The sequence below is a fragment of the Sphaerodactylus townsendi genome, linkage group LG11 (genome assembly GCF_021028975.2).
Source record: "Sphaerodactylus townsendi isolate TG3544 linkage group LG11, MPM_Stown_v2.3, whole genome shotgun sequence".
In the NCBI taxonomy this organism is placed as follows: Eukaryota; Metazoa; Chordata; class Lepidosauria; order Squamata; family Sphaerodactylidae; genus Sphaerodactylus; species Sphaerodactylus townsendi.
Genome location: NC_059435.1, coordinates 33,353,557 through 33,365,794, shown reverse-complemented (window position 1 = coordinate 33,365,794; position 12,238 = coordinate 33,353,557). Strand labels below are relative to the sequence as shown.

Genomic DNA, 12,238 nt, shown 5'->3' with positions numbered 1-12,238 from the left:
GTAATAAAGACTGATTTACTGCTTTCATTAAGTTCTATCCCTTTCAGAAGTTCTAGGGTCCTCTTACTTAGGGGTGATATTTACCTCTCCTGATATTAATATTTAATGACATATTTACAGAACTCTTTTTACCTGAATAGTCATGATTAGCTACAATTCTTACCTGTCCATGAAAACTGACTGCAATATGCTACATGGAGCAAACGACTGACTGCAATACGCCACATGGAGCAGAGAATCCATATAAACTAGTCCTTGCTTTTGACAATCTATTTAGGAATTTACCAAAAATGTTCTGTGTGAGCATGAGCTTCCTTGTGGCTATCTAGAACTTCTCTTGAGTTAGTTTAAAGCTATTGTTTTCTTTGTATTTCAGAGGATCACAGCATTTATCAGCTTGAACCTTCTGTAAGAGTGACGACTCTGCTATATGGATTCTATAGCAGATGACAATTTTTATTTAGACAAAGTGTGGGTGCAGTGTGAAAAGAGCAGCTGTTTAAAATGGAGACTGTTATCAAGTGATGATGCAGCACAAGTTGACCCCAGTGCACCATGGTATTGTTGGATGAATGCTGACCCACGATTTAATAATTGTTCTGATCCTGAAGAACGTTTTCCTGAGGCCTCGCAGGTTCGAAAACATGGATTAAAGTATGTCTATTCAAAGCTTCCTTTGGGAAGTTTAGTTTTGGTGAAAATGCAGGGGTGGCCACGGTAAGTTTAAAATTTAATTGCAGGGAAACACGAAAGTGATTGTTTGGATTCATGATATATTTTAAATGAACCACTGTAATGGTTTACTGTAATGAAAGTCAAAATACAGTCCGACTTTTATAATGGGGTGGTGGTGGGAAAGACTTTCAGTTATGCTTTGAATATTATACGACAAGTTTAGAGGAAAAACATATTACAACAGTAATTTCATCCTAAAATTTTAATTTTTTCTCATGCGTAATTTTGCATTTAATCATTGACAAGCAAAGATAGTATATGATATTACCTTAAAACTCAAGGCAAAACAAAGACAATTACAAAGTTTTATTCCAATGATATTCCAAAGTTTTAGAAAGCAAATTCAGTTGACATCAATACCTATTTAGTATCCCATTTGATATGACTTTTTGTGGAAAAATAACTTATGCTTCTCTGTGTTTGAGAGTGTGTGTGCATATTTGTGTGCACGTGTGTGCCTGTTTTCTCTCTTCTGAATGAATTTTTTTTCAAAATTTATTTTAAGGTGGCCTGGCATTCTTTGTCCTGACCCTGTTAATGGACAATATGTGGTATGTGATTCAGATGGAAACGTTGAAAGTCATCATGTAGAATTTCTGGGGAAACCCCATTCCAGGGGCTGGGCTGCCATAAACTACATAGACCATTTTCCTAGCTCATTTAAGGTAGGGATAGGAAACATTTTATACATTCTTTTCTTATAGCATCTAAAGTTAAAAAGTATATTTTTATATAAACATGAACTGAGAATATAGTTTTCAGTTTTCTGTGAAATCTTTATCTTTCAGTGTTATATTCATAGCCCCAAAATGTTATTCCTTATCATAGATTTGCAACATTATATCTCTACCAAATAGAAAGTTAGCTGATAGCATTGATCAACTGCTCTAGGTAATGGGAATAAGACCTGAATTTCATCACTCCATCTTTCTAACAGGTGATTGGGGTTGTCAGAACAATTTGCACCAACTATTTATGTTCAGGAATGCATGCACAGATGCATGAATTACAGTTTATTCTTTGCCTTTGATGCAGGAGTTTTGCATAAAGAATACAGTGCATGATTTGTTTGTGTAGTCCATTAAGTTAGTTTATACTAGGAGCTGTACATGCTTTCTTATTTTTAGGAAGGTCATGTTGAACCCAATTTTTTTTTTCATTGGCATAACTCTCTTCTTTTAAATTAAGAATACATTTTCACAGACACCTCTGCAGCAGCCCACTGAATTTTTCTAAATATTGCTCTGGGGAAAGGAAATTTTAGGAAAGGTATAAAATCAGCGATGGAGTGGGTAATCAACAAAAATACTCACCCTCCTCAATGGGAGGACTGTTTTGGTTTTACACTTTGTGTGTGTGGGGGCCACATATCTTCACAGTTTTATTTGTTAGCATACTGTTTTGGCCCTGCTGCTGCTGCTGCTACTCCTACATTATGAATCAGATCAGTTAGGTAATGTGAAAACTAGTTTTCACCAGGAATTTGCCCACATAATTGCTGCTTTCTTATAGATGGATGGGCTGCTCAATATATTCACTTGAAGCTAATACTACTGCTTTGAAATGAACATGTTAGTAATCGCATATTCCTGAGTACCTATACTTGAAAGCTCCATAGAATACAGTCCTTTTTAGGACTGGGATGTTCACTTTTCAGATTACTTAGAAAAGATTCACTAGACGAACCTGGAGCATCTCCAACTAAAAACACAGTAGGATACTGCAACTCTAGTCTGCTGTTGGATCCTAAAGCTCCTTTCTATAAAGTCATTCTCCACTGGAGGAAGACACTGTGTGTCCAAGAAGAACATTATTGGGCCTTTCCCCACTTACGTTTTGCAGCGCGCTACTCTGAGCGTGAGCAATTTCTGCCCCAGGGTCGTGTTCCCCACTGCCCTGCTCTGCGCGGGGCAGTCAGAAGGTGCCGTTTCTTCAGCGTCAGAAATGACGCGCACTGGAGGGACGTTAGAGCGCAGAGTCGGGGCGGCTGCGTTGTCGCCGCCTGGACTCGTGGGGAGCACCGCTGGACCACGCGCTATTTGGGGGCAGTAGCGCGCATCAAACGGTAGGTGGGGAAAGGGCTGTCCTCCCCAGCCCTTGCATCTGCCAACTACCAATAGATTTTAACCTATTCCCAGGTGCTAGTTCATGGGACCAGGTAATGGATCCATCCCAAAATAGTGCCAGAAACTGGGCTATCATGAAGATACCCATAAGATTCCAAAAACTGGTCTCTCTCAGTTCCTCCTGCTCTAGGAATAATTATAGCATTGACCTTTGAGGCTTGAGTAGCCTGAGGTGGAACAAGCTCAATCCTTGATGGAAAAGTTCTAGCCTGGCAGAAAGCAGCCATTAAAAATAGACATCTCTACACTTCTGTTTTCTTTACATCTGAATGGAAGGTTGTCTGTCTTTTTCTGTACTGTAGATTAAAAACTAGGCCAAGCTGATGGTGCAAAATAAGTAAAAATATATTTTATTAGTTAAAAACTCCTATATGTTTTATGCAAAAGTCTTCTTGGGGGGAATCTGTTAGTCACAGTGGTTTTTAAAGAAAATAGTATAAGATCAATGGCTACTGAATTTTAACAGCAATAAAATATATTTTTACCCCTTTTGCATTGCTAACCTTGGCTTTATTTTTATCTCCTAGGACTGGTGTGGTCCTTTTCTTTCTCCTTTTTCTGTTCTGTGGTTTATAATAACTGGGTGGGGGGAAGATTCTATACTGAAAATTATGTAAAGTGGAAAAAGGATTGATCGTCAATAGCCTCTTTCACAGTTGCATTTTAGAAAAATGGCACCCAGACAGTGACATAGGTATAGATTTTTTATGGGGTGGGTTTGGTGACTGAGAGCTTTCCGGCTGTTCCATTCCATGCATTGCTTCAAGCAAGCCGGACATGTAATGGGGGGGGGGATTTGAACCCAATAACCCCCCCTTACCTACGTCCCTGACCCAGAGATCAAAATTTTAACTCTTGAATGTTTATTCAGAAGTAAGTTCCACTGAGTTCCACTGAGTTCAGTGGGGCTTACTCCCAGAAAAGTATGCAGTATGCCCTTTCCGCACGAGCTGTTTACAGTGCCCTAGGGATGGCAAAAACAGCGTCCCCAGGGAGCTGTTCGTATGGGGGGTGCAGCTGCTTCGCAGCCGCACTGCCCACGCTACCCCCCAGCAGCGCGAAGCCGCCATTTCCCCACTTCGCTCCCTGACTAACCTCCCTGAGCAAGGTTTTTGGAAAACGGCGGCTTCCAGCCACTGCCGTTCGCACGGCAGCGGCTGGAAGGCGCCATCCCTCCCCCTTTCCCAATCGACTTACCATCCCTGCGACCTTCTGGCATGTCGCCGAGGCCTGGGGACACGCCTCCCCCTGCCCTGCGACTCCAGAGCAATTGCGCAGGGCAGGGGGGGCGTGTCCCCTGGCCTCGGTGACGCGCCGGAAGGTCTCAGGGAAGGTAAGTCGATTGGGCGATGGCGCAGTGTGGCGCCATCTTCCCTGTCGTTCCTGGGACCGTTCATGCGAACGGTCCGGGGGGGGGGTTGGCATCATGTACGCCAACCCAACCCCCATTGTGGCCGTGAGGAAGCAGCCCCAGTCTTAATCTGGTGAAGACCAGCCAGCTCCTTTTAATGTTCCTGTGATTGTGGAATCTCAAAGTCAACAGGTCTTGAAGAATGCCTTTTCCAGATTTGAGAGCCTCCAGCTTCTAAGTCAGTTTTTCCAGGTAGTTCTATTAATACTGGAATAGTTTAATAATACTCTCCCATCTTCCAATCTGAAGAAATGTTGCAGTGATTTTTAAGTTGACTTCACTGCTTGTGTAGAGCTGTGATGTTCTCTTGCCTCCTTTTATATTCAGTTTTCAGCAATGGTTTCAAAGAACAACCTTCAAGTTCCATAATCTTTTCCAGTGTTATTAAAGTTAAGCTCTGGTTTTGGTACAATATAAAACCACTCAAATCTTTACTTTTGCTGTTCTGGCAGCGTGTATGGGTTCTACCTTTTTATTGGATGAGCTCTTCTGTAACTGAATCTCTTGCCAGTCATTTTGTCATTTGATAAAATGCCCCTAAATCGTCTCTTATTTTTGCCATTTCTTTTTCAAATCCCTGCCTATCAATAAATGTTCTGCTGTCCTCTCTGACTGATCTTCTAAATTCTATTATTTTGTATGGTTCCTTTCATTCTCTACTCTGCTTGTTTTGTTTTCATGTGGCACTGCAGATCTGCTCCTTTTTTCTTACCTTACTAAATTCAAGGACAGTCACTGTTGACTAAAGAACTGACTGATAACTTCTCAGACCTTTTCCATGTTTTTAAATGAAAGACAGAAATATCTGAAAATTGATATGCACTATCAGTTTTTATTTGTGCATTGTTGTAGGATCCTTTCTAAGCAACATACCTCTCTGCCTGCTATATAAATAAGAAAATGTGACTTATTTGCTGCTGTATTAGTTATAGCCTTTGCCCAACCTTGCATATACCCATAGGATCACAATGAGAACTGGCGAGGTATATTGGCTGGAGTGTTGAGCTATAGTTCACATCTCCACCCTGCTATGGAAGCTTGGAGTGTGACCTTGAGATAGTCACATACTCTCAACGCAACCGACTTCACACACTTATTGTGAGGATAAAATGGGTAAGGAAGAATGACTTATGCCACAATGTGCTCTGTGGAGGCAGGATGAGATAAAAATGTTCTGAATAGAGTGATTATTTATAGGCAGTGATCAAAATAGAAATGACCAGCCACCACTGCTGGATTTAGATGAAGAGAGGCCTTGGGTTATTCCACTTGTGAGGTCCTCCCAATCCACCACCCTCATGACTACACGAAAATGGAATAATATTTTAAACAAAATGAGTGAAGTCAAGTTTGATTACAGGAGTTTAAAATTCAAATCAAATCAAAGAACCTTTATTGGCATAACAATATCGTGGGTTTAAAATTCCGCAATTCACAATTCCTCTTCTAAAGGACATAAGTTGTTATTGTTAAATACTAAAGTCACTGCAAAATTGCATAAATGTGAAAATTGCATAAATGTGAAAAACTTTTGCCATAACCGAACTTCGTAAACATCTTGTGGAAAAAACAAGAATTTGTCAAAAATACTATACACCTTGGCCAAGGCTCCCTAGATTTTGAGGCCGTACACTTCAGTCTGCCATAGGAATTCTGGCACTTCCAGCCACATGAAAGCTTGCCAATGCCATTGCTATTTAAATTTTCCTCAGCCAGTTGTTGCAAATGCTATAGGTGGCTGAGATCAGAGCTATAAACAAAAATATAAACACAGCCCAGTCCCGTTTCTTCCATAAAATTATGGGCTTACCAAATTGTGCTTCATATGCAGCCCTATGTTTAGAATGCGGGCAAATATCATATACCACGATGGCCTGGCTGAGAACTGTCAGATACTGGCTACGTATCCACTATTTGCAGGATCACTCCAGTTTGCTACACCTCATGCTTTCCGACTATGCAAATTCTAGGTGGCTGAAACTAGTTGAGGGAAAAATCAACGCTCTTGGCTTTTCATTAGAGTCGTTAGTCCCTCTTTCCCTATCAGAAGCATATAGCTTCTTGAAAACTAAGCTATTAGAACAAGAGTATCGGGATATGATAACGGCTGCGAGGAAAACGTGTTCCCCCCTGACCCTGCTTATTCCAATTGAACAAGGACACATGGCCAATTATTTACATTGGATCACCAACCCTAAATTAAGAAGAGCCTTAACACTGGCCAGATTCAATCTAATGCCTTCTATGCTGCTCTATGGCAGATATCAACAACATGCAATATGGGTCAGGTGGAGACACTCGATCATACCCTCTTTCATTGTGTAAAATGGAGTTTGCAAAATCCAAGGAATGTGCTTAATCTGCACTTATCCCATTTTCTGTATAACAATCTAACCAATGCTCTTAAAGATTACCTGTATGCTTTTGAACAACATGGATCCCACAGTGTGCGAGAATGTAGCAAAATTTCTGCTAACGATAATAGACGTAAGTCTAGATGAATACCAATCAATGTCTATGTATTATGACCACATATAGCCAGCAGTAATTTTTCTAGCTTCTGTCAGTATCCGATGACATTTAACTGAGTCAACTTAGCTGAAGGAATGTCCTATAGTTACAGAAGGACCATGTATATATTTTAGTACCAGTGTCTATAACTGTGAGCAATAATGGGCAAATTTTGTATGCTTATTTTGTATGTTTATTTTATGCCAATAAAGGCTAGTTACTTACTATAGGTGGCTGAGAACAGCACTTTTAAAAGTCTCTGCCTCTTGACACCTTCTGTGTGGTTTCAAATGAAGGTGTTAAGAATATAAGTAGACAACCACATACAATCCAAATGTTGCAACATAACAATCTCAGCTGTGTAGTCTGTGTCCCTTTTCCTTTGCAAGAGTATCAGTACAATCCTGTGAAGAGTTACACGAGTACGAGCCCATTGAAATAAATGGGTTTAGACAGGGGTAGTTCTCCTTAGGACTGCACTGTATGTTCCCTAATAGTTATCATAATCACAGAGGGATTTAATTGAAATCAGCTATGGTAGGATAAAACTTGTACAGCTATAAAATATTATAGAGAGTTATTGGAAGACTGTTCCCCCCCCAATATTTATTTATTTATATTTAAATTCATAGGAATTCATATATTTAAATTTCATAGGAAACTGCCAAGAGCTTTGCAGTTTGAGAATTCATGTTTCTTTTGGATATATGGCTCCTCAGATATGTAGCTAGGTAATTGTGCTGTGCCTTGATAGCTGCAGATTTGGAACCAGAGCCTGGCTGCAGGCTTAACAGAAAATTTAAATTGTCATTAGGAACACATTGTGGCTGATATGCTGATTAAGGAGTGGAGTGATGTCTTCATAAATAGACCAGTCTGCTGACTAATATTAATTTAATAAACTTATCCATGAATTGGACTGGAACAAAAAAACCCCTTGACTTCATGAATTCTTTTGTTGCCTTCCAAAATCAGCGTAATCCTGATAGTTTCATTTATATCTTCAAGTAACTTGCTATACTTCACAGATATGAAAACACCATAAATCAAGTTGTCAGAATGGTAATGTGAACTACAGTTGCAGGGTGAAGCAAACATCTTTAGCTTTTCATGGCTAACATTACAGTCACACAGAAATAATTGTAAATGGATCAAGCAGATTAATCTTAAAAAGGAGAAGAGATATAAAACATGAATACGGGAACTTCGCAGATTGATAATTTTCAATTTGTCTACTGCCAACAAAGAAGTTCTTTCAGTCTAAATATCTTAGGATAGCATCGTTTAATAGAAATAGTATTGTTGCCTACTCTTGCAATGGGTTCTAAACCCTCAAAGGGTTTTCCCTGTCACCTATTAGCTTATCTCCTTTCTACTGGAGCTGTTTGGAATGAGACTTCTGTATACTAAACATATGCTCTGGCACTGAGCCATGCCCTCTCCCCACTGGTTTCTCATGAAGTGCATTCTTTATATTAAATGTACTTGTGAATTATCTCTCCCCTCAGAAACTAAGCCCTCACAGTGATATACAGCAAAATTCAAAACAGGTTCAGCACAAAACACTTTAACATGTCATGATACAACCAGAAAACAGATGGCATCATTCAGTGGCAACAAAAGCAATCTTAGAGGGTAAAAGATCGAGTAAGCCTACTCACAAGTACCACAGAAATTAAAAGTCTTTTCAGTTGGCAGCAAAAACAAAAGAGTGGGTGCTACCCAGATCTGGCTTCTGATGAAGTCAGTTCTGGCTCATGAAAACTTATATTGGAATAAATTGGTCTTTAAAATGCCATTAGTGCCCTGCAACTGGCTAACCTTTTCCACTGGAACAAGTCTCTTCTGAGATGTATTCTTAAATTATGAAACTTTCCCCTATCAACCTGTCTAAACCTAAACATAATTGGAAACTATAAAGTCCTTTTTCAGGTTAGTTTTAGCCCCCTTTCTTTAAAGTATTCTTCTGAAGTTGAATATTTCTAAATCAAACTATTTCAGCTCTTTGGCTAAGTGGGTTATATCATAATTTCTCCTTGATATGAAATTATTAATTGAAGATGCATCTTTTAAAATATTGCATCATTTCACCACAAGGTGGCATACATCTATTAATATACTGGAAAGTATTTGCTTGCATGCAAGGTACTCATTTTTATTAAGTATTCCTTATTGGCATACCAGAATTGTCAGGAAAATGACCTTCTATCAACCTCTAAACATCTTTTGTCACTATATCATTCTTTTAAAATGCTAGCTAATTTATAACTATTATTATGTGTTATTATATCAGACACAACAGCTTGTGAAGGATGCCTTCCCTTGTAATTTAAATGTGTTGGCCTTGTTGGCTTACACAATAGAGACTTTAACAAGGATAGCTTATTTTTTTTTCTGAAATGTAATTTTTGCTTTTTTAATTGTAGGTATTAAAGGCAAATAGGATTTCTATGAGGAATAGGTGGCTGGAGCAATTAAGTTTGTGAATTTAAACAGAAATTGTTCATTGTTAAATAATTAGTTTATTGTTGAAGGTGAATTTCAGGATCGTAAACCGTGAACATCTAACAGTACAGTCCAATGTGCGTGCAGTTTTTTACTCTTAGCATTTGTATTTTTTTAAATTTGTAAAGCTTACATACAAAAATGCAATCAACTGTATTTTCTTCATTCAAAGACATCAGTTTTCTTCATTCTTCATCAGTTTTCTTCATTCAAAGACATATATATTCGATATTTCTTGGAGGTCTCCCATCCAGAATCAGGGCTGAGAATGCATGACTGGCCAAGGTCACTGGCAAGCTTCCATGGCATGATGAGGGTTCCTAGTCTGACATCTTAACCACTAAACTGTGCTGGTTCACATGACTAATATACCTGATAGAAAAATGTGACTTCTATTTGCCTAGCTGTATGGAAAATATAGTATTTTGCGGGTCGAAAATAAGCTTATTCAACGTTTAATTGAGATAAATTTTGCATTCAGAAGAATAATCCATCAAGTTCTGATCCTGGGCAACACAATTTGTTATAATAAAGCTTATACCTCAAAAGAGATACTTGGATTCCACCAGAAATTGAAGCAATCTTCAGAATTGTTATGTAATTGCTGTCGATTGCACTAATTCTGCCAATCACAGGAAGGTCACTTAGGAGGAGACACTATGCAGACTTCCTTCAGTCTAAGCCAATTGAAATGGTTAGGCTTAGACTGGAGTGGACTAACTTTGAACTGTAAGGATCATACTTCTTCAACATTTATGAGTCTGACCTTTCTGTGTGCTGATAGAACAGTGGCACTGTGAAACTCCTCCATCTCCGGCGTGGCCTTCAGCCATCATGCCACTTTCACTATCAGGGGTCTCCCAGGTCTCAGAATAGAAAAGAGGGAAAGGTTTGTGTCAGTTCTGTGGCTTTTGTGGTCCACCTTTGGATGGACCCACAAAGTTTCCTGGCTACCAAGGAGCAGATATTTAGGGGCAGTACCATTTTAAAATAGTTGAAGAAATATCTTCAGACGTTTTTAATATGCTTGGTAGGAACTTTTTAATGAGTGAGAAAGTGTTAGGGAAAGGAGTGATGGGAGAAGATGCAAGCTGAAGCAGGTACATTAATATAGATCAGAGAATGGGGTTTCCCCCCATATAAAAGATTGGAAAAGGAATGTAAGCATAAATTCTTTGAAAGATCCAAAGCCATCATTTTTGCCACACCATTGTATCAGGAGTCTGTTGATTTTACCTTTTAAGGACTCCCTAAAACCATGACAGTTCTATAGTTTATTATGTCAACTTGAACCAGAAGTCTAAAGTATTGCCAACTTGCCATTACTGCACAGTACTGCAAACCTGAAATTTTCCTGTCTGTGCTGCAAGATATATTCTTTGGTATTTATTTGTTTTGCTGTTTCCTATTCCTTGGAAGCAACACATGTTTCCCTCTCCCCCATGTCCATATTTGTTTAAATGTCCCAGGTATCATTTCCTATGACTTAGTGAAGTTTGCTTCCTTTTATCTGAGCAGATAAGAATCAGTTTTCTAGATGATACTTTTTCCTCCTTTACAGACGTCACAAGAGTTTTCCAAGTTCCACAGTACAAAAACAGTTCAACTACTAGACAGTAAAGAAGTGCAAGTAGCTGTGAGCCTGTTTTGCAGTTCTTTAATATGCATAAAATATAAATTGCTTTAAACCACAGATCTAAATACCTGGGCCTTTTCCTTCTCAATGATACATTTTGAAACCATATTCAGAAACATGTATTGCACTTTAGAAGCATTCATATGCTAAATTTAAATATCGCATGAAAGAGCTCCACAGATCCAACTGTGCCTGGCTTGGAAGTATGCGTAATGTCTCAAAAACACATAGGCGCAGTTATAAAGATGGAGCAACCTGCTTAAACTGTCTGCCCTTTTGGCTCAAAGAACTAGGAACTCTGTGGGTGTCAGATGGAGGAAATGATTCCATGCTTTCATGTGTGTTAGCTTTGCCTAGACATACCAGAGGGAGGAAGGATCAACAGGGCCTTTGGCAATTGTCAACACAGCATGCAGACACTAAACTGCACTTTTTCTCCATTTTCTCTGTTTCCCTGAAGAAAGAATGGCAAACAGGGGAAAGCTCTTTTTTGTCCATTGCAGCCTTAATTCTTGGACTATAAAAATAGCGTGTCTTCCCAATGATGTATCTTCTTCCAGGGAAAAAACCCTGATTGCTAATATAAACTGTACTAAACATAGACTAGGGCTGCAATAAATAGTCTTCTTGGTGAGATGATAAAAGGAGAGAAAATATGCATTGCTTCTAATCAGTTCTCTTTATGATCAAGGAGAATGCAACTTACCATTTTTGCATAAACAGGGATAGGATGCTGAGTTCCGTTATTGGTGCCTAGCAACAAGCTAAAGGCACTTCTGTCAGACTGGAATTATTCTACAATATGAAGGCAATGCTCTAAACTTCTTTCGCTGTATATCCTTTGCTGTGGCACTGAGCCTGTAGTCATCTGCAGTCCTACCAGGGAGTAAGTCCCATTGATCCACTCAGTGGGATTTATTTCTGGATAAACATGCTAGGACTAATTAGGTTGTGAGTAATTAAGAATATGAACCTTTCATCTTAGCCCCTAAAGAATTTTAATTGTTTTTTTCTTTGTAGCAAAGGCACAAATTTGACTTCAGATTAAGTAAATGTAAATATTAACACACAACATTTACCAAGATGCAGTCTGTTCTTTGATCTGCCAAATCCTGGTTGAAATACTCCATTTTAAAAATGTTCTTTTGCAGACTTTAAGTAGTGGATATGCATTTGAAATATTAACCAATCACACTAAAGTGAAAAACCTGTTTTTATTAATACTGTTATTATTCAAAAATTAAATTTAAAATAATGTTCTGTGATATTCTGTCATTTTTAGCAGTCTCCATTTCTTGGTACGTGGCAGACTGG

The 12,238-nt window shown here is 38.8% G+C and overlaps 1 protein-coding gene across 1 annotated transcript in view; it reads left to right on the top strand.

Annotated features, from left to right (window-relative positions):
- The first annotated feature begins 389 nt into the window (after window positions 1-389).
- The window catches only part of ZCWPW2 (zinc finger CW-type and PWWP domain containing 2), a 34,391-nt gene continuing 22,542 nt past the window's right edge, over window positions 390-12,238 (top strand). The window contains exons 1-2 of the mRNA XM_048510681.1: window positions 390-717; window positions 1,241-1,400. Coding sequence (XP_048366638.1) covers window positions 431-717; window positions 1,241-1,400 — 447 coding nt within the window. The 5' untranslated portion in view covers window positions 390-430. The remainder of the gene's footprint in view (window positions 718-1,240; window positions 1,401-12,238) is intronic.